The sequence below is a fragment of the Plectropomus leopardus genome, chromosome 20 (assembly GCF_026936395.1).
Source record: "Plectropomus leopardus strain MGB_pleo_1.0 chromosome 20, ASM2693639v1, whole genome shotgun sequence".
NCBI classification, from domain to species: Eukaryota; Metazoa; Chordata; class Actinopteri; order Perciformes; family Serranidae; genus Plectropomus; species Plectropomus leopardus.
In genome coordinates, this window is record NC_142195.1 from 10,438,599 (window position 1) to 10,460,503 (window position 21,905).

At 39.9% G+C, this 21,905-nt stretch overlaps 2 protein-coding genes across 8 annotated transcripts in view; one reads left to right on the forward strand and one right to left on the reverse strand.

Annotated features, from left to right (window-relative positions):
* Nucleotides 1-2,814, reverse strand: esm1 (endothelial cell-specific molecule 1). Its single transcript, XM_042509615.2, has 3 exons — nucleotides 2,284-2,814; nucleotides 1,235-1,378; nucleotides 1-619 (listed from the first exon to the last, which is right to left on the reverse strand). Exons 1-3 carry the CDS (start codon nucleotides 2,771-2,773, stop codon nucleotides 525-527), a joined length of 729 nt encoding a protein of 242 aa, XP_042365549.1. The 5' UTR covers nucleotides 2,774-2,814; the 3' UTR covers nucleotides 1-524.
* Nucleotides 2,815-5,376: 2,562 nt separating this feature from the next.
* LOC121959444 (putative E3 ubiquitin-protein ligase HERC1) overlaps nucleotides 5,377-21,905 on the forward strand; it is a 51,534-nt gene continuing 35,005 nt past the window's right edge. For 6 of the 7 annotated variants that reach the window (XM_088070634.1, XM_088070635.1, XM_042508717.2 and 3 more), the window contains exons 1-23: nucleotides 5,377-5,476; nucleotides 9,037-10,033; nucleotides 11,425-11,520; nucleotides 11,635-11,817; nucleotides 12,893-13,105; nucleotides 13,402-13,500; nucleotides 13,617-13,713; nucleotides 13,825-13,968; nucleotides 14,213-14,340; nucleotides 15,003-15,147; nucleotides 15,308-15,479; nucleotides 15,757-15,891; nucleotides 16,146-16,311; nucleotides 16,477-16,602; nucleotides 17,044-17,268; nucleotides 17,365-17,517; nucleotides 17,609-17,741; nucleotides 18,581-18,784; nucleotides 18,964-19,185; nucleotides 19,482-19,655; nucleotides 19,917-20,031; nucleotides 20,146-20,263; nucleotides 21,581-21,782. In XM_088070634.1, coding sequence (XP_087926760.1) covers nucleotides 9,068-10,033; nucleotides 11,425-11,520; nucleotides 11,635-11,817; nucleotides 12,893-13,105; nucleotides 13,402-13,500; nucleotides 13,617-13,713; nucleotides 13,825-13,968; nucleotides 14,213-14,340; nucleotides 15,003-15,147; nucleotides 15,308-15,479; nucleotides 15,757-15,891; nucleotides 16,146-16,311; nucleotides 16,477-16,602; nucleotides 17,044-17,268; nucleotides 17,365-17,517; nucleotides 17,609-17,741; nucleotides 18,581-18,784; nucleotides 18,964-19,185; nucleotides 19,482-19,655; nucleotides 19,917-20,031; nucleotides 20,146-20,263; nucleotides 21,581-21,782 — 4,216 coding nt within the window. In that variant the 5' untranslated portion in view covers nucleotides 5,377-5,476; nucleotides 9,037-9,067. Of the gene's footprint in view, nucleotides 5,477-5,872; nucleotides 6,011-9,036; nucleotides 10,034-11,424; nucleotides 11,521-11,634; nucleotides 11,818-12,892; nucleotides 13,106-13,401; nucleotides 13,501-13,616; nucleotides 13,714-13,824; nucleotides 13,969-14,212; nucleotides 14,341-15,002; nucleotides 15,148-15,307; nucleotides 15,480-15,756; nucleotides 15,892-16,145; nucleotides 16,312-16,476; nucleotides 16,603-17,043; nucleotides 17,269-17,364; nucleotides 17,518-17,608; nucleotides 17,742-18,580; nucleotides 18,785-18,963; nucleotides 19,186-19,481; nucleotides 19,656-19,916; nucleotides 20,032-20,145; nucleotides 20,264-21,580; nucleotides 21,783-21,905 lie in introns of those variants that run through there. The other variant, XM_088070633.1, reaches the window with a different exon arrangement.

Genomic DNA, 21,905 nt, shown 5'->3' on the forward strand with positions numbered 1-21,905 from the left:
TCAGTGATAACTTTGGTTTAATTGTAAGAGCATTCTTTACATCGGCTGGTGTCATATACATGATAGTTTCTGTGTCCGCTTTTCATATGTACAATACAAATAAAATATCATGATGGAAAACTTCAAAATAGTCAGTGGATGAATGGATGAAAAATATTGCGGCATCCAGTTTGAAAATAAATACGAGATCCTTTTCTTGTGACTCTCATTTTGTCAGCAGTAATGTATGAAGGCACACTAAATGAGACCATCAGGTCTACTCTGAAGCTCATGGGTACAGGCTAACAGGATAATCTGTAGAAACAAGTGAAGAGCAATAACAGAAGAAATGCAGACTCTGAAGAAAATAACATGATCTACATTTTTCATTAGAAAAGATGCTTGTAAACCAAGTAAAACTTCCAAATGCTGTAAAAAAGTTTTTCATTGTTGAACATAATAAAATATATTTTTCAGTTCATTTATAAGTTAATGCTACATTTACACTGAAAATATTCAGTCTTGTCAGCACTTGTCAGCACTTGTCAGCGAGGGTTGAGCCGCTTCGGAGCGGTGGATCTGTCCGTGTGTTGAACTGTGTTCTGGGCAGTGCTGACCTCTCCGGAGCCAGCCTCTCCTCCTGGAAACACAAGTGAGAGAATTCATTTGCGTTACTTTTCAGAACTAAGATTCACCCAGAATTTACTAAACTCCAACATTTTAAACCTGAAAAAAATGTCTTAATTCATCAAAAAATGGGAAGAAGGCAATAAGTAATGTAAGAAGACACAAATTTGCGAGAAATAAGTTGAAAATTCATAGTAAAAAAATAAAGAATGGAAAATGCCTGGGAAAAAGTGCTAAAAAAATGTCTGTAAAATAATTTTAAATGGGTAATCATGATAATTCTAGATATAGTTTTTCCTTGGCTTTTTCTTTTTTTCCCCTCAACATTTTTTCCCATCCATTCCATTTTATTTTTTTTTAACTTTTTAAAAACAATTTCAATTTAAATCTACTTGTTTCTTGCAATTTGTTAAACATCTCTTTCCAGGTTACTCATTGCCTTTTCCCCCATGTTTTTGAAAGAAATTGTACCAGTTTGCAAAAAGTTCAAAGTTTGAAGGACTTATGAAAGATGTCTGAAAGCAGCATAAGAAAAAGCAATGTTACCCCAGATTCCAAAGGATTAATACAGCAGTATGAAAAAAATGTTATTCTAAGAAATATTACAGTTTGTTTGTTTTTTTTCTACCTTCTTGAGGGTCAGTCTTGAGCTTGCTGGCAATTTTGGCAAAGAATTTGAGGGTGAGACAAGCTCCTGTCTCCCTGTCACAAATGCCGCCTTTGCAGTTGCATGTCTTGCGGCACTCAACCCCATAGGTCCCATACAGGCAGTCTGTAAAAAAGGAAAACATTATTTTAGAATAGTCTGCTTTGTCCTGCAGAGCAAGCACAAAAAAACATAGCTCACTGGTTCTGAGATGGACCAATATTCTTTCGTGTTACAGACCTATATTCACATATAAAATAGAGATAATCAGTGATTGAGATATATATCTAAATGTTAAGTTGACTTTAAATTTACGCTAGCTGAATTAACTTAATTTTGTGAAGTTGTTGCAACTTAATAAATATAAATGAAACCACCCTGTTCTTTGTAAGTGTTAGCAACTACAGTTAACCAAGTTAGTCTGACTAAACTTGATCATAACAAAGAGGATTTTTGGAAACAATGAAGTTAGGAGATGTGTGAGTTCTTTTTTGTTAACATGTTTAAGAAAATACAAATATGACCAGCAGAATTCAGACATATAGCACGGTGAACTTGGTTTACTGAAGTTGCTAAAACTGAGAAAGATTGATTAAAGTAAACTTGTCATTCTGAAGTTACATTAACTTCACAGAATCAAGTAAATATAACTACATTTTAAGCAAACTTAACAATTAGATATAAAGTAAACATGAATTAAGACTAATAATCATATTTTCTTGCATTTTTCAAGACAATCATATTCCTAGATTTAAAAAAAAAAATAAAATCAATATGTCAGATTTTACAGTGTACTGGGCTAACCACCAAGTTAAATGTCTAATTCTTGCTGGAAGCAAGGACACACAGGTCTTCACATGCTCCTCTGAATATATGGCAGTATCTATTCATTGTGATTAATTTCATATAAAGCCTAAAAGACTAAAATAACCTAGTGGGACTCTGCATTTGGTGCAGCAGAGCATCACATATTCAAACTGCAGCATACAGGCAGAAATAGCTCACCGAGCACATTAAAATGTTGAATGTACCTTTGCAGATCCCATATTCGTCCCCATAATCGTCCTCGTCTTTGTAGAACTCGCAGTATAATCCCGGTCCGCACTTCACCCCGTGCATCCCCGACACGGTGCGGTAACAGTGCTCCCCTCTGCCGGCTGCACAGACCTGACAACAGCCGCAGTCATCCAGGACGGTCCGTGTGCAGCGCTGCGTCCCGCCGCACCGCTCCGCGCTGCATCTGTCCGGGCAGTTCACCGCGTACTTGACATTGGCGCCCCACGCCTCAGCATCCCGCACTATGAGTGAGGACAACACTGTGATGAGGAGAAAAGACATGACTGGGTGCGGGTAGGAGAGCTCCTGGCAGGGCTGCTGTGTTTTCCTCGGGAAGAAGAGACGGAGAAGCGGAGCGCCTCTGGGAGACTTGTGCCGAGTGACCTCTGGCTCATCAGGTTGGATGGTTATCAGCGATGAACAACTTTGTTTTGTACATGGCTTTGCCCTCGTCAATTTCCTCATTCCGGTGTTGTCGTCCTTTTTGCCAGTCAGCCCCCTTTTTAGAAATCCGGCTTGGAAGTGGGATTAACTCTGGACCGCCATCCAGGAATTGAAATTCGTGTGACCTGATGTCATAAGTTATCTTTGGTTTGTTTTTGTGCTAGTGACTGACGGAACCCCCCAAACCTCGTGACTGCCTGGCTCAGCTTTGAAGAATCACATTTGGTGTTTTTAGTCCCAACATCCTATGATTGAAAGTCATAGTGGCAATATTTAACACAACAGAACATTAATCCATTTTAGCTCAGTCAAACGATCTTGTTGAGTCACATGGGAATGAATGAGGCCATTTTAAATGAGGTTTTGTAAAAGATTTAAAAGTGGAAATGAAATGAGAATTAACAAGCATGAGCTTTACAGTCTCTTGGGTTGTAAAAGTAGCACAAAAAAAAAAAAACAATGTAAAATCATGGGCACTTTTGAGTTTAAGCAGGGGCGTTTCTAGAATTTTAGCACATTGGGGGCTCAGCCCGGACCTCAGTAGGGTGGTTTAACTTTCCAAATTAATTTAGAATAGTAATGGGAAAAATATTCATATTTCTTAGTAACTGATCACAGAATACTTAACAACTGCTATTACATATGTATTTAAGTTAACAGTGGTGGAGCGTAACTGAGTAGGTACTTAAATAAAGTATGAACGGACTGACAGATTGTTACGCTTTTGTTTATTTTAAGCCCATTCTCATTTTTTAAAAATATATTTGTATTTGCTATTAGAAAAATTGGCTATTTAGAAAATGTTCGGGGCTGAAGCCTTGGGCACTTAGGCCTAATGATGCCACTGAGATTAAGTAAAAAGAAGTCACAAAATAACAAAACATGCAAACAAATGTAACGTGAGAGCAGTTTAAACCACTAGCCTAAAGTTTTCAAGTAGAATCTGTCTTGAACTTTTGATGATTTTTTCAAAAATATTGTAATTTACAAAATGTCTTTTTTCAGTTAATTGATTGATGATACGGGAAAAATGTAATATTTTCATGGAATAAAGCAAATCATTGAATAACACCCACAACCAGATTATGAATTACAAATGTGACACAAATGTGTGTAGCCTAGATATTTACAGTTTATTCAGACTTTATATGAGCTATCTGACAAATATACTATGATTAGGCCATTAACATTAGTTGAATACACCCATCACTCGTACTGGTAAACCCATAAACCCATTGCTGGTCTCTGGGCAAATGTGTGGCTTATTAACTGCAAGTAACTTAGCTATGATAGCTAACATTATTGATGGTTGATCCGGATTAATGCAATTAGTGACATTTTGTTTTAGCAAAATATTGTTTATTTCCACATTTTCAGTTCTTGCACAAAATGACATTTTGATGTTACTGTTACCTTTTCATGTATATACTGCATGAAGTAAAGTGTAGTTACCGATACAATGTTACTGCAGTAAGTTTCCCATCCCTTCTGCTGGGGTACGACAACACCACTTGGACGAACCACATGCAGAACTGCAGTACAACGAAATATTAGAGCTGGTAATAATGATAAGCTTTATTTGTAATCATGATTACATTTGATATTGACTGCTTCAGATGGTGATATGTGGTTGCCTTTTGCAACATAGCAATTTTTTTTAATTTAGATTTTTTCCCCCGTATATTAGGAATTTGTATATTTGAATGATGGAGATATGGGTCCCCACCAATATATATTGTTACCACCACCTTGAATTCAATAAAGTTGGGGGACTCAAAAGCAGCAGAGGCAGAAATAACCTCATGTTTAGGCTCCAAAATACTGAATCCTACATTTCCCATAATGCAACATCAAGTTTATTTTCTCAGACCCGATAAAGTGCCCACGTCTATGACAATGGGGCCACATTGGGGATTTTTTTTTAAAACATTTTTTCAATTTAAACAAGATAGCCAACCTGTTGCATGACACCGGGGACAGTGGTTGCCAAGGAGGCTGCCTGTGCGCGCGCTTGTTTTATAGTTTGCTGGCAATAGCCTGTGTTTATTTCTGTAATATACGCTAATATCCCCTTTCTCGTATGACTTTATTCTTGTAAAATTAGGACTTTTTTTCCTGTAAAATTACAGCTTTATTCTCATAATATTATAAGTTTATTCTCAGAAAATTAAGACTTTTTTTCTCATAAAACTTCAACTTCATTCTCGTAATACTACGACTTTTTTTCTCATAACATTACGACTTTATTATTGTAAGATTATGACTTTATTCTCAAAATCTAACATTCTCTTCTTTAACGTGGCCCTAATCCTCCACTGTACAAGTCAAACAGGATATTATCTACAATCTGAGTTTAAACCTCATGACAAATAAACTGTGTAAAATAAGTTGATTTCCCCTTTAATTAGCATAATTTAATGTATTTGAACCTGCATTTATTTTTATTGTAATGATTTTAATACCACCTCCCTAAAAACAAACAAACAAAACAACCTTTGATTAATATAGACATGAAATATAAGTGGGACTGTATGAGGTGGGAAAAAAAAAAAATTAAAAATAAAAATTGTTGATGATCCTCACTCCGAGACACAAGGAGGCAGTCCTCCAACACTGGCTGCCATCAACGCTTAAACCCCCCAGCAGCAGACGAAGAAGAAGAGGAAAGAGGAGAAGGTTGATATGATATTCACGTCCAAGGGAGACCTCACCGGGACGGGACAGGTAACGCAAACCATTTATCTGCGGGGCTTATAGTGAGGGTAACTTCCATGTCTAAGGTGTATTTTATTTTAGTCGCAGCCTCGTTTACATGGTAATGCGACGTTAACGAGCCGCGGGAGTGTTTTGCTGAGAGCTGTCAGCCAACAAGCGGAGGGGCTTGGTCGGTTTTGACAGCCATGGACCAGACTAGCAACTGCACTGCAGCCAGCCGTTAGCTCAGCTGTCACCGCAGATGCGATAATTATAATGTAACCGGTGCTTGTCAATGACACGGCGGAAACTGCGTTTCTAATTCACGTATTAAGCAGTTTGTGTCGGTGTAGCGAATAGCTAACGTTTAAATGTAACGTTAACACAGAGCTAACTATCGCCAGAGATGAAAAAATACCGCTACTGAACGCTGACAGGCGCTTCAAAGTAAGAGGCTAGATAGCACGGCTAGATAATGTCCTTAATTTACATTAAATATTTTGTCGGCTAATGTCATTAGCATTAATGCCCGAGTCGGTGTCTAACTTCTGACAACACGACATTGTGAGTATGCAACGGTGTGTTTTAGTTCACTGTCTTTTCCTTCAGTGTCTTCAAGATAATTCCGCTGCTTTTAGACATTATGTAGCTCTTATTGTTGTGAATAATCATATCCAGTGCTAACATTAGCTAGTTATGTTATTAGTCTCTCCATCCCATTGTCTAAATGCATATTGTGGTCAGGGTTGTCGTGGCAACCGAGCAACCCAAACGTCAGTTGGGACAGCCAACTTCCTCCAGCGTATTCTGGATGACTGTCAGGCCCCCGGATCACCCCCAGCAGGTCCTGGGTCAGCTTCAGGAGTCTTCCCCCCCATCCAGAGTCATCACAGGGCTGCAAAATAGAAAATGAGGAAAATTCAGGGCAGATATTTTGCAGGAAAAAAAATAATTTTGCCAACATGTATTCTCATTCTGAAGCTGCACAAACCCTTTTAAACCTGGAGCAACATCACGTTTCTTGTGCTGCTTTCAGACCCCTTTCACAACATTTAAACCGTTGAACCCGGAGCAATTTGGCAATTTGGTGCGATTAAAAAAAAAAAACAAAACATATATATAATTTTTTAATAGATTATGCAGATGTATTTTTTAAGTAAAAAGTGAAGTAAAAAGAAAAAAAGCCAGACAATTTACAATTTTTAAAATTAATAATTGTTATATTTTTAACTACTTTTTGAAGTCTTATCCCCCTGCCCCTTTTTTCAGACTAATTTTCACATAATTTTCTTGTACTTTTTGCTAGTATGCTGCTAATTTTTGGGTCATTCCTTTTGTTGCTCATTATCTTCTTTACTTGTTTTTGAGAGATGTCAAGCAATTTTGCTCAGGTATAAAAAATGTTCACTATTTTCTAACATTTTAAAGAAAGAAACGATTAATCAATGAATATAAGAAATAATCAACGACATTTATCAATAAGGAAATAGTTGCCGCCAAGGTTAAAATTTCATATTGTTTAATTCATCATCATAGTGCAATAAAGAGTGTGCATGTATTACTGCAGCTGATCCCACTAACCAGCCATCAGTATTGTGGCAATTTTTTGGAAAAACAAGACTCTTAAAATATACAACATTCAGATACACATCGTGTACTGGCATTTTCCTCTGCTCATGCATTGTGCTGTATGCATTTAAAGTCAGTCATGGATATTGATTATTAATGTATGAGTGGTTTAACCATTAGTCTTTAGGCCTACACATAAGCTCATTATGTTTTTATTTTCATAGCTTAATGGCAAGTTGCTGGAATATTTAGCTTAATTTGTTATCAATAACAAAGATGTGTATTGTGGTTGTGTGTGTGTTTAAATTAGGAATACTCCATACAAACTGACATTGGTGAGCTGTACAGAAAATACCTGAAAAAAAATGGGAAAAAATATTCTTAAACGTTTATGTCCAACAATTCCAGATAGTCTGTAATCAATGATGGTTGCGCCTTACATTGCTGGTGGTTGTCTGACCCAAAGAGCTCACTGCTATATCAATGCTCGCTGTTATTTTTGGCCAGAGTGGAAACCATATAGCCCCACAGGCCTCAGGCAAGGCAGGAGAGACGAGGCTCTGTGGTGGCCTGCTCACATGTTTAGCAGCCTGTAACTAGCATTACTCTCGCTCGTACTGGTTAATATTTTTTTTGCAAGTTTTAATCATAGAATGAGTCTTAACCATGAACAATCCGAAAGGAGATGTCTGCTCTACACCTCAAGAGCTGATTCCACTATATTTAACTCAAAAATGTGAGTGTTACTGAACAGGAATGACAACTTCCCTATATTGGACTCATTATAGCACCTGGTATGCAATGAAGGCATAGTTTTGCATTGATTACTTACTTGCATTAAATCTGCTCTTTTATATAGTTCAGTTTTATGTAGAATAGGTGGTTGAATATGATTTAACATGGGAATGCCATGCAGCTGATATTCCCATGAAATCACCCTCTAAGATATGAATGCTGGTCTCTATATTATGACTGTTATGGGAACTGTCGTGTTTTAATCTGCACGTTTCAAAGCACCGTTGAAGGGCTTTTGTATGTCATCTTCTACATGGCGATGGCAGAGTGTTTCTTAGCTGTTTTTTTTTTATTTTTCCTGTTTTTACAATTCACTTATAGCATAAATTAACATACTTCGTAGTCGTTCCTTGTAGTGACTTAATTTTGCGTTCTTTTTGTGCTTTGTCTTGTTGATTTTGTATTTTTTGTCCCATGTTGTCTGTCATAACGTTTCTGCCTGTCTTGGCCTCTTGAAAAAGAGATATTTGATCTCAAGAGTTTTTCTCTGGTTAACTAAATTAAAAGCCCAGTTGACAAAACTCATCTGAATAACTAAAAATGCAAGATGGGAAAACCAGAATCTGTATTTTTTTTTCCAGGAAAGCTGTTTCTGTGAACTGTTGATTTGCTTAGAAAGCAGACAAAAACGTATAAAGACAGACTGGAGGTTAGGTGGGGTTGTATCTCAGAGTGCTAGGTAGCCAACTTGGAGATGATGGCTGCGTTGACAATATAAATGAATTGGAAAGGGAATCAGATTATTACCACTTGTGCCTAACCTGTCATAGCAGGTTTAATTCTTTGACAAGGCCATATTATATTATGAAACAAATACTTAGATCACACTCTTTTGTAATGGGTAGCACAACAGCTTGTGAGACAAAATTCTCCTCATTAGTGTGGGTGTGTTGGTTAGTTGTTATCATAGGGTGAGCTGACCTATTTCAGTGATACCCACTGGGCCTATGCCACTAGCCTGGATGTACTGTATGTTGGAAAAGTGCCAATGCTAAGGAAAAACCCGACACCTTCTCTTTGAATTTACTTGGCAGGAAAACGCATTAGAACATTGCCTTTGAGCTGCAAATATTACTTGTAGATTTATAACAGAAATAAATTTGAAAAAAAGAGCCATTTCATTATCTTAATCAAATGTGTGGGAATAGTAGGTGTGAATTTGATAAATCTGCAAATATACAGGCCTCATTAGCTCGTTTAATGATATTTCTCTCTTTGTTTTGCAGGTGTACATAGGAGTATAGATAATGCTCAGACATGGTGCCTTGTCAGACCCATGTGTTGCTGAAGTGGCAGGAGCACTTCAATAGCTCCTGGGCAGCAGAAGACAGTGTAAAAACAGCCAGGAGGCATGGAGCTGCTGCTCTCTACAATAAGCTCCTCCACAACAAGGAAGTTGTGACTCTGGCCCAACCTGTTCAAGAACTCGTCGGCCCACGCCTGCCAGACTTCGAGTGTGAGTCCAGTGCCGCGGCAGAAAAGGAAGAGTACCTGTCATCCTTGCTTCACAGCCAGAGATGGCTGGCTCACCGGATGCTGACGCAAACCTCCTACACTTTAGGCCTCCATCACAGGCTGGTAGTTCTCCAGAGGATCTACTACGCACTTCACAGCAAATACCATGACAAATTCCGCGTGCAGCTGCCCTCCCAGTCCACAGATAGTGGCACCGAATGTGGGCAACTTGAGCTGGCCTCAGAGCCCTTCCTGCCAGGGGGAGCATCCAAAGTCAAGTCGGGTACAGATGTTCTGATAGAGATGGGTGTGAGGACAGGTTTGAGTCTGCTCTTCTCGCTACTGCAGCAGAACTGGAGGTATGCAGCCTCCGTGCATCCGGAGTCGGTGCTTTGCAACGACGTGCTTGCCACAGCGTCCTCTGTGCTGTCCTCTCTGCCACCGCTGTCTCTGGCCAATGAAAATAAGATCCCGTCAGTTGGGCTTGACTGCCTGGCACAGGTGGCAGACTTCCTGAAGAAGACGTCAGTGAGCAGCGGGACTGGTGGGGCTGACCCGACTGGTCGGAGGCTTGCGCTGGAGCTGCTGCTCGGCCTGGCCATGCAGAGAGGCTCTCTAAAGTTTCTGCTGGAGTGGGTGGAGGTAGCCTTGGCTGCTTCTATGTCCACCTCTACACTGTCTTCCTCCTCCTCACTGAGCTCCCAGCACTCAGCTGGTGTGGGCTTTGATGTCATCCATCAAACGCTTCTCCAAATGAAGCAATATTCGGTACGTCTTCAAATTTGTCTTTTGTTGCCTTCCAGTCTTTTCTGGTGAATTTGGAGTAATCTTCCTTTTTTTATATTTTGTCAGTATTATCATTACTGGTATGGAGCAGTCCCTCCAGGATTTCGCAGGATTTTTTTTGTGAATGTTGTGGCCTGAAACACCTGATTTTACAGCAGATTTTCTTTAAAAAAAGAAGCAAATCAATACACTGCACGGCAGTACAATGACATGATACTTTAACCACTTAAAATAGTCAAATTAGCATTAGGTGGGGCCATAAGTGCAAGGTTGCACAGAATTCACAGGGATTGGTCAAATTTTTGTTAATTGCTGCAATTGCAGCATTGCAAAATCCTAGAGGGACTACTATAAAGCTAGTTTCCTGCTGAAACTTAATAAATAAAGAAAATGTGTTTTACAAATGCCCTATGATTCACTAACACAGTTTGGTGTGCAAACACCATTATCAAGCAAATGCATTTTGTTTTGCAAATACAGAACATACCAATCAACATGCAAGTTTATGTAACAAGGTTAGCTTTTATCTATTAAAAGAGCCCATTCCCAAATATGGATGCATCATAAAAAACGGCATGGCCTTTGGAAGTAATTCAGATGTGAAAATAACTCAGTATGTGTGATTGTTCTTTGCACACTGGAAATTGTAAATGTGATTTTTCTGTTTTGCCTTGCTATGTTACTTTAGTAACAAGTGATTTTCATTAATTTATTGTGGTTAGTTAATGAATTATATGAGGTAACTTACTGTGCATGCATCTTTATGAACATACTGATAAAGCAGGGAAATTGCTCTTCACTGCCACATCCATGGCTGCTGTTCTTTTTATTTAGTCTCATTTGAAGCTTGGAGTGATGCGTTAGTGTGCAGATAAGGATTAAGATTGAGCCAGTCTTCCTGCCCTCCCTCTATATGCATATTGAGTCATGCTTTAGCAGGCTAATCAGCTTTGCAATATTTCTGGACAAATGACAACAACGGCTGGGTATTGCCAACAACCTCATGATTGATTTTACCATCCTGTACATAATTTATAACTCTGTAATAAATAAAAAAGAACTCCTAAGGTGTTACACAACATAAAACAGACTAAAGATCAGCATCTACTAGAACTGGCATCTCAAATTTTTACCTCTTTGTCTTTCTTGAGTTCACCAGAGGCATGTTACTGCTTTGGGGAAGAGAGGCTTTTCTTTTTGTGATATATGCTTCTGGTTAAGAAAGAAAGAGTGCATAAAAATTGCACCTTTCGAATGTGATAAATCAGAATATCCAAACCAACATAATAACTAACACACAGCAAATCACAGGTTACAGTAAAAATAGACACTATTTACAATGGAAGGCTAAACATAAATCTTTTTTCCCCCAGGGTTTCCGTGGGGACTCCGTTAATACTCAGGTGCTGAAGAAGGATGCAGATGGGCTTTGTCGACTCTCCCAGGCTGCTCTCTGTCTGTTTGAGGAGGTAAGATAAATTTTTGTCACCAACAGTGTGACATACAGTATAGGCACTATTAAGATCTTTTATACTTTCCAGTTACTGATTTTATAGACCTCCCCTTTCCTCCCTTTTTGGCAGATTTGTAACCTAGCATCCTACTGCCTGTGCTCCTGCAGCACTGATGCAGCAGCTCCGGGTTCAGAGACTGACACCGTCATGGTGTATGTGTGGGGCAGCAACAGCAGCCACCAGCTAGCAGAGGGAACTCTGGAGAAAATCCTGCTGCCAAAGCTGACACAAGGCTTCAGTGATGCACAAATGGTAGGTACTACTACATGAATACTCTCAGGATAGGACTAGCATTTTCCACTTTACAGGTTTACTTACTGTTTTCAGAATTAAGGGCGGGGCAGCTGTGATGCTGGCATTATTGGCTAATTGTCCTGATGGTGAAGCTTTAGCAGCTGTCTAGAGTTAAAAAACAAAAAGGTCAACAATTTATAGGGAATCAGTTGTATATACTACCACTTTGTAGCTGTCGACAAAATGAAGGCCCAAGAGAGCAGAAATGTTTGATTCCCTGAGCTGCAGGATTTTTTCTCAAAAACTGTAGAATGAATTCAATCTATCTCCTTCCACATTTTATGCTCAGATGACACCAAACTTGCCACACTGCATCTTCAGACTGTCTTCCACAAATGAGCTATTGCATTAAAATGTGTTAGTGTAAACAGTACATTAAACACCCACTGCAAATTTATTCTAAATAAATCTCAGGTGTTCATGATAAAAAAGGACATGGTTTTGATGACATGATAGAAAGAGTGTGGTAAATGTCAAAATTGTTTCAAAAAAACACAATTTTTGACAGTATTTTGAATTCTGTCCTCTTTGTAAACTATTGCACTCAGTGTAAATAAGACCATCTTTAAACACCAGTTTTTCACTCATGAAGCAATACATTTTTGTAGAAACAAATAATAGATGCCTCTATGTTGTCTAGATGAAGAACGAAAATTCGCAGTTTTGTTTTAATAATTGAATTTTACATTATTTTGAAATCTGCCTTTACATGCAACCCTGGTGATTGCTTAAGTCATAGTGTGAAGCCAATCTATGGTCTCTCACTTGGCAGTTACCTCTCCCTTGATAACAAAGGTGGTGACTTCGTGCCCTGGGTGATGCAGAAAAAGCAAAGCAATACCTACTCAGGCATTGCCTTGTGTAGGTTAGAGACAGACATTTAAGGGATTTTTTAAATTCAATTTTAAAAAAAATTAAAATGATTATTGTCTGGGTGGTTCTGTTGAGGTACCCTCATGTTTTTGCCTCCTCTTTCTTATTTTCCTCTCATACTTGAATGTCCTTATATTTCTTCACTTTGTCTTTCTTTTAGATTGAGGCAGGCCAGTATTGTACCTTCTCAGTATCTGCAGACGGTTCAGTGAAAGCATGTGGCAAAGGCAGCTACGGCCGTCTGGGCCTGGGGGATTCCAACAACCAGTCCATGCCAAAGAAACTTGTACTGGAGCCACACAGGAACATGAAGAAGGTGTCCTCTTCCAAGGGCTCTGATGGACACACTTTGGCAATCACTGTAGAAGGAGAGGTAACAAGTTAAAATCACTACTGATACATACTGTATTTCACAGCTCTGCAATTGCAATTTTTTGACAGCTGACTCTATTTTCATCCCATAGTACATTTAAGGTGACTTTTTCTCAAATATTTAAAAAATGTAGCATACAGTAAATTCTCGATCGCAACGAAACTGTCAAATCAGTCTAACAACAGCATGCCAGTCATGATTTCACTTCCACTACTGTGTCATTAAGAATTTGATGACAATTTGTAATTCTTTGCTTTCTTGAATGAACCATGAATTTTTCAAAATATCTCTTTTAGGTGTTCAGCTGGGGAGATGGTGAATATGGGAAACTGGGCCATGGCAACAGCGCAACACAGAAGTACCCCAAAATCATACAAGGACCGCTGTTTGGCAAAGTAAGCCTACAGAAACACCAGCTTGTTGGGGAAAAAATGGATTGGGATTTTAGGCGTTCTAGTTTTAAGCCATGTGAATTAACATAATTTTTCATACATTGTGGTATCTCTGCCAGGTTGTTGTTTGTGTGTCTGCTGGCTACAGACACAGCGCTGCTGTGACTAATGATGGGGAGCTATATACTTGGGGAGAAGGCGACTTTGGCAGACTTGGTACGCTCCATAGTTTTCAACTTGTGCTCATTTGTCTCAACAAATTCAACGAGCCTCTCCTTTGATACATTAGCTACAATCTCTGCGGTCCTGTGTTCCTCCTCTGAGCAGGTCACAGTGACAGTCAGAGTCGGAACGTGCCCACGCTGGTGAAGGATGTCAGTGGTGTCGGGCAGGTGGCTTGCGGGAGCTCCCACACCATTGCTGTGGCGCAGGATGGACGCACTGTGTGGTCCTTTGGGGGAGGGGATAATGGTATGTTGGCAGATGACTTCTAGCTTGATTTAAGCCCATGATGCATAATGTGTGTAATCTTGTTAGAAGGTTTTCATTTCGATAAAGATTTTTTTTTTTTTTTAGAAATGCTTAAAAACACAGACCATGTCTTTTTTACTTAAAAGACAGCACCAAAGTTGTATCTTTTGTTGTCTGTCTTAACAGAAATATTATGAGCTAGTGTGAACTAATGCTGGTGCTTGGACATGACTCACCCTTGCAGGCAAACTAGGTCACGGAGACACCAATCGCGTGTATCGGCCCAAGGTCATAGAGGCGCTGCACGGATTCATCATCAGGAAAGTGTGTGCTGGCAGCCAGTCATCTCTGGCTCTTACCTCTGCAGGACAGGTGAGATGCAGCATTTTAAGTCAAATATGGATTTCTAGTGTCAAAATTGGCTAGTGCCATGTAACAGTTTTGTCTAAAACTGATCTGCCGTTAAAAAAGCAGTGAGAATTTCAAAATGTCTCACCAATTTTTAACTAACCTTAGCTAAACTAACTCAAATCCGTCTATATATATTTTGAAGAAGCATACCAGCATCACCTTAAAGGTGTATAAGCAAGCATTGTTGGCAACTGCGCACAGTATCACTGGAGAAAGTGAAAGCCAGCGCCAGATTTACTTAGCTTGGCATTTTGCCTCACTATATTTGTTATATTGACTGTATTTTTTGGTGCTGCGTCTGCAGTTTTCATAGCTTCCTCTTGGATGCATGCTGCTTGCGGTCTGGCACCTGGTTGCTACCCTTTCATAAAGTCCTGACCTCACCTGCACACTGTGCCAGGGAACATCCCAAACACAGCAAAAATAAGAATACAATACAGGCGAATGGTAGAGTCTCTGCAGATAAATATGCCGCCACGCTCTTCTAGTGGATCATATGTGACGATAAAGAGGGATTACTATAATTTGTTGTTGGTGGTGTTTTTATTGGCTGTGGTGGTGGTGGTGGGAGGGGGGCATGAGGAGACAAAAGGAAATTTATCTTTTTTTTCTTTGTAATTTAGGTGTTTGCGTGGGGCTGTGGTTCGTGTTTAGGATGTGGCTCCTCTGAGACAACCTCTCTGAGACCCAGGTTCATAGAAGACCTGAGTATCACCAAGATCATTGATATCTCATGCGGAGACAGCCACTGTCTGGCTCTGACGCATGGTAAGACACCTTCAGCAGACAATAGTCAGTGATTCAGATGATTCTGAATTTTTTAGGTTATTATTTTTATATGGTGTAAGAAATATATTATTTATAGGTTTTGGTAATGGGATATTACAATGTGCTCTGACTGCATTGTATGCTGATCATGTTTTGTCAGAGAATGAAGTGTATGCCTGGGGGAACAACACCATGGGCCAGTGTGGGCAAGGCCACACTTCAACACCAATTACCAAACCCAAGAAAGTGCTCGGTCTAGAAGGGGTGTCCATCCAGCAAATCACTGCTGGCACTTCTCACAGCCTGGCTTGGACCGCAGTTCCAACCGACAGGTAATGCCTCATCCGATCAGAAACAAATTTAAGTTTTTTTTTCATAAGTCAATGTCTGTTTTTTTGTTTGTGTTTCCTTGGTATTGTGGAAGATATGCAGAAACTCCTGTGATCTCAGCAAATATATCAGAGTGGCTTCTCAGCATTTTCATCGAGTGTTCAGCATTGTTTTATACTGCTGAACTGTTGTTTTCCCATCCCCTGTCGAAACTGTTTTATTAGTTCAGACATGTTTGTGCTTGAACAGCCCTTTTAAGTGGCTCTGTCTTATTGACAGGCAACTGGTGGCGTGGCACAGACCCTTTTGTGTCGACCTGGAAGAGAGTACATTCACCTATCTGCGCAACTTCTTAGAAAGTTACTGTGACGGCATTGGGGACGACACACCACCTGCCCCATTCTTATCTAAAAGGTATGAAATGAAATTAACATAGCACTACAGTCTGCTGTAGAGGATTTTATTATTTCTCTGAGACTTTATTCAGTCCTTAATCACCTGCTAAAAACTGTTCTGTGTGGCCCGATGAGCTCTGATCAGTTATAATGAGTTAGAGCTGTTTTCACCCCATTACTTCACCGCAGGAGGACACACAGACTCCCATCCCTTCACGTTCCCTCTTAACCACTTAACCAACACTCCTAATGCGCTCTTATTGTATTCCTCAGGGACCACCATCAGTTTCTCTTGCTGTGCATGAAGTTGTTGTCCATCCACTTATCTTTGGCCCATGCTGGGGGCACTGGTGCAATGGTTTTGGGGGCTCAGGGCAGGCCCCTCAGAAACCTGCTCTTTCGACTTATAGATACCAATATGCCAGAATCCATACAACAGGTAAACTAACAGTCTGTTTCATACTAGATTTGATAGACTAAGTGTGAAGTGGATTGGCAGATCCTGTATGTGCTAATTTTATTTCACTTATTGCCTGCAATAAATACTAACCATTGATATCCAGGTGTGTCTTCACATTGTGTTGACATTTCTGTATGTCCTCAGGCAGTTCTGAACACGCTGTCCATTGGTGCGTCCCTGCTGCTTCCTCCCCTGAGGGAAAGAACTGAACTGCTCCTGTCCCTCCTCCCTCAGGGCCCTCAGAGCTTGAATGTCCTCTCCAAAGGACAGGTATGTTGAGCTCTTGTGTGCCATTTTAAACATTACATTATGTTTGGTTATAATGTCAAAATGTGCATTTGTGGCTCAATACGTTATCAGCCAGAAATGTATTTTCTTGGTGTAAATGAGGGACAGTTAAATAACATATAAACTTCCTTAAAAAAACAAACATTTATTCTTTCTTTGCCGCTTGGCTTCTCTCATTTGAACTTTAAACTCTGATTCAGGTAGTTGGCAATGAATGCATGGATGGATGAAGCTAGTAAACATTGTGTTTGTGGAAATCACAGCACCAAGTTGGAGCGTTGCTAGGCAATATGTGTTTGCTTGAGTGGTGTAAAAATTTGTTGCTGTAAAAAAAATGATTTCTTCTCCGCAGAGATGTTTTTGGCACATTTGAAATTAAATGATCAAAGTTATCTCTTCTTCTTTCTTCTATGTCTCTCAAAGCGTCTGCAGTTGGATATGGTTCTCAGCAGCCTTCAGGATCAGAGCCATGTAGCTTCTTTACTTGGTTACAGCAATTTTGGGGAGGTGACAGCCCTGGGACCCCCTCTGACCCCCGCTTTGTCCATGCGGCCCCCCTCCTCATCCAGCTCTGTTGAGGCCTATGACCCTCTGCACTTAGCAGAGGTGCTGCTCAGAACGCTTCTCCTTAGCATCGGCTTTTACACGGTATGAAAAAGAGGATCCTGTGATTTTGGTATTTGACTTTTGATACAGGTAGTTGTTCCTACTACACGCTTTCTGTTATTGTTTGTGTTCATGCAGGAGCGGGCATTTGGGGAATTGGAGAAAAACAGTGACAAGCAGCTATCAAGTGATAATCAGGGACAGACTGATCCTCCATGTCACTTCCACCAGCTGCTGTCTGGACTCCACAAACACTTGCTTGCCCATTGCTACATCCATTCCAGCCCAGAGGTATTCACATATATTTGAACCTAAAATGTTACCCAAAGCTCTGTAGTCATATAGTTGCTTATATGTTCACTCTTATTCGGCTATTCTGTAGGACGACAGCAGTGTAACGCTGCTTCGTGAGCATCTTTACCTGCTGCTTCCTTGTGCTGCTGAGACACTCAGGAGATCCACCAAACTGCTGAGGGAGAGTTCTCTGGATAAACAAATAATCAAGAAGCTGCACAGTAAGAATAATCGCTTTTGGCAAGTGTGTGTCAGTATAACCCAGTTATTCTGCTGTCCCACATATTTTTGTCATTATATGAGTTGTTTGTACAGAGTGCTTTTATTCACAAAACACACTTAAAATCCCTTTCTTAATGTTTTGTGTCTTTATTATTAAAGACCAGTGGAAGGACAATTTTAAACATCTAGAAAGCAATTATCTATGTATATACTGCATGTATATGGTAGGTTTCTGTATACAGAAGACAGTATCAGATATAATTAATAAGGGTGTAAAAAATCATAAGTTTCATAATGATAGAATATATAATGATTGATTATGAAACAAAATGTGTTGATACCACAAAGTCTGCCAAAATAAGATTTTGCTTTGACTCAATTTAGGGGAATGCATTCAATATGAGACAATATCAGTAAATATTCTCATTTTCTTTTTCTTGGCTGCTTTCCTTTGTTTGTCTGGCGCTAGGCCGCTAGCACTACTTGAATCTTGAGGAAGGAGGTGTGCTTGGACAGAGAGTTTGACACAGACGTGCCAAAAAAAGACTTTCACTTTGCATCAGTGATATTGGTTAATTTATCATTGAATCAATGTATTGATCCTGATTAATGTATCCCTTAAATGATCTGTCTTTGCTTAATAATACAGTGACATGTTGAGGTCCATTGGTTTTTGAGTAGTGTGGTCAATCAACAGTGAGGTGTCAGTGGATATGATGACAAGCACATGAACATGTTCTAAAACCGCGTATTGAAATGCGTGTTGTCTATCAGTATTTCTCAGTTATTATTTATCAGTCCCTCTAATCACCCTCTCTCATCTCAACCCTTGTCCCAGTGGTGTTGTACAACTCAGTGGCTGGCAGCCTGCTGTGCCAAGTAATGTACTCCTTGCTGCTGCTGCCCCTGGGCACCGTTCAACCCCTCTTGCACCATTTACTGGCCTTGTTGGAACAACTCAACGATTTCAACAGGTTGTTACCAGAGACCGGCCTCCTGGAGGTACAAGAACTGGAGATGGAGGCTCAGAAAACCTGTTCAGGTCAGTGGAAATTTGATCAGTGTTTGACCCATAGATTTTACCCTTGATAATTGTTGTTATTAGTGGTTACAGCATTGTCAAGGGTATAGTTGTTTGTTTGTTTTTAAAGATGGCATGTTTTTATTCTTAAGATTCTTCCCAAAGACAAGATAAACAATGACAAGGGATCTTCCTTCCAGATAAAAGTGAAGAAAACACATGCATTGGACAACAGCAACAGGAGGAGGAGTGCAAGTGGGTCTGGCTGTTGGATCTGGAACGGTCTGTAGCGTTGGCAGTCGGCCGGTGCCTTGGTGGTATGCTGCAAGGCCCACCGCCCTCACTTCAAGAAAAAACGTCAGAGTTCTGGCTATCAAATGTCCTCCTCAGGAACGGGCTTGAGATGGACTTTGAACAGCTGGGTAAGAGAACTCACTGCCTGCTCTTCATGCTTTCATATGTGCCAATGTTTTGGCAAATAGATACCAACTACACGCAATGTTCATCCTCAGATAATTGTCTCACCAAATGTGTCCACAATCTGTTTGGAACCACTAATAATAAAACTTAAGTGCTGGCCACTCGAAAGTGTGGCAAATGTTTTTAAAGCCAGTGGGCAAAGAGGATGATAGTAAATGAGTAAATAAACTGTACTATTCTTAACGAAGTGTGCAGTTTTCACTTGCTTACTTGTCCTATGTCTCTTGTGGTTCTGTAGACTCTAGCATGGCATGGCTGACTGAGGTGGTACTGTTGGGCAGCAGTGATGCCAGGCTGGCAGAACTGAGTCTGACTGCGGAAACCAGGACTTTACTGGAGCTGGCGCTGGGATCCTCCAGAGGACCCGCAGGTGGTCTGTGGAGGAATATGGAGGAGTATGCTCATAGCAAAGGTACGTTGTCTTACATGTTTCTTTTTTTGTGTTTGCCTATGTCTCCAAGTTCATAATGTAAATATCCATAATTGACCAAAAATGTTGGAAAATTCATGTTTAATTCAGAAATTATAAAAATGATGCACCTGTACACATGTACTTTCTGAGATAATTGCTGCACAATTCATCTAAGATGTTTTTGAATTTTAGAATCTTAAGCTCTTCTTTGTTTTTATGACTATGTTGAAATCGGGTTGTGTTGTTTTGCTGTGAGAGCAGAATGGGAGAGTGGAGGCTCCTCAGGCGACTGTTTGCTGCAGAGTGTCTGTCGCTGCAGTCTGGCTGCTCTTCTGAAACACACTGGGCTGCAGAATGAGGCTTGTTGGCAGGACAGGTCAGTAAAAAATGTAATGTTTATTGAAAGGCCTCTTCCTGTTGTGTAAGATCGTTACTGCAATGCAGAGCAATGCTAATTATCTCCTTTATTTATCCACTTTTCTTGAGACAGATACGAGCCCTGTGAGATGCTTTTAGACGTTTATGAAACAGTTTATAAAATCAGAAGCACTTTGTTGGCCCATAAAAACTCTCCGAGGATGTCCCAGGTGCAGACTGCTGTCAAACAGGTAACCTTACTAAAATGTCATAACCAATCACCATGCAATGCAACTATTTTTGACAAAGTTAAACAATTTCAGAACAAAACAGTGATTTAGAAACAATATATAGTTTAATATTTGTTGTGTAAATATTACACTTCTATTCAGTGCAAGCAGAGTGGCAAATAAAACATTTGCATCTTTGCATTGCGTGGAGTTTAACTTTGGTGACCTTTGACTTGCAAAGTTGCAGCCTCAACCAATAGCAAAGAAGTATTTGAAGTATTGATTGATGCTTTGTTTAATCAGCCAATTCTGTATGATACTGGCCATGAAAAATACAAACACAAATGCTGGCTGGCTGACAGTGAGCTGGAGACACTGAACTGAAGTTTTTAAAGTGGTATGATTGTTTGTGCTGCTGTCACAAAGAATTTCCACATTTACCTCTGAGCCTAGCGAATTCCAGTTTCCAGAGTTACTTTGTTTGTTCCATCATCCATCATTCACAGCACTGGGGATAGTAGCTGCAAAGAATTTACATTGACATTTTTTTGGGGGAAACAAAAGCGTTAATCTATTCCTGTTTTAATTGCGCAATGGTTGACGCACCTTCTTTGCGCTGTAAATCAAGCCTTCATTTTCCCGCACATCGCACCTGGTGGCAGACATAACTGCATCGTTAAAGTGAGGCTTATAGGGAACCAGTCTAAACGCCAATGGTGTCATTACGTTGTGACTACTATAGCCATTACCATCAAAATCAACTTTATAATGGATAATAAAGTATAAGCAAAAACATGTATATATTTTTTTCCACAATCTGTCACAGAATATGGTTGTTGGTGGGTTGTTGGTCATACAACTGTCTGTCACATCAGAATGCCCCTAAAATACATGGTAAATCATTCAGGAATATTTCAGGAAAAGTGGACACCCCATGTACAAAGCCTGTGTCCTTGCTGCAGCAGCTGTGGGTTCAATTCCATCCCCGACCTTTTGCTGCAAGTGTCTGAAGGAGGAATTGGAGAATTTCCCTTGAGTAATATCAAGCACCTGGCCAGTAGCATGACAAAGGCTGTAAAGGTTGCCTCAAGGGAAGAGAGTGGCACTGTGGGTGGAGTTACACCAAACAGTGCAATCATCACATTAGGTTCAACAGATTTCCCAGTAACCCTCATTAGTGATCTAAAGATTTTCCCACAGTAAGTTTGTAAAGAAATGTATATTTTCGCAATTATTGCACTTTATTTTTATACTTTTTTGTTCAACAAGCATTTTTTTTTATCATTTATTTTCCCAGAATAAAAATTTACTCTATTTAACTTGTTTCTTGTGTTACAGACCACTCCATCTCCCCAAAGTCCTGATACAGACAGGCAGGAGCCAGGCACCTCAGTGGAGCAGGTGGGAAAAGATCATGAGCAGCAGTCAGGAGGTCACTGCAGCCGGGAGGTGCAGGTGCCGCCAACCCCCACAGCAAACCACAACCAAGAAGAAGTGGCAGAGGAGGACACATTTGGCAACAGTCGTATGAACCTGTCAGGTTAGAAATGCACATTTCTGCCCTTTTTCTAGCTTTCTTAAAAATGTATTTCTTTTCTTTTTTTTAGTGCTTACAGGCAGACAGGCCCAGACACAATTACGCATACACACAACTCCTCATCAT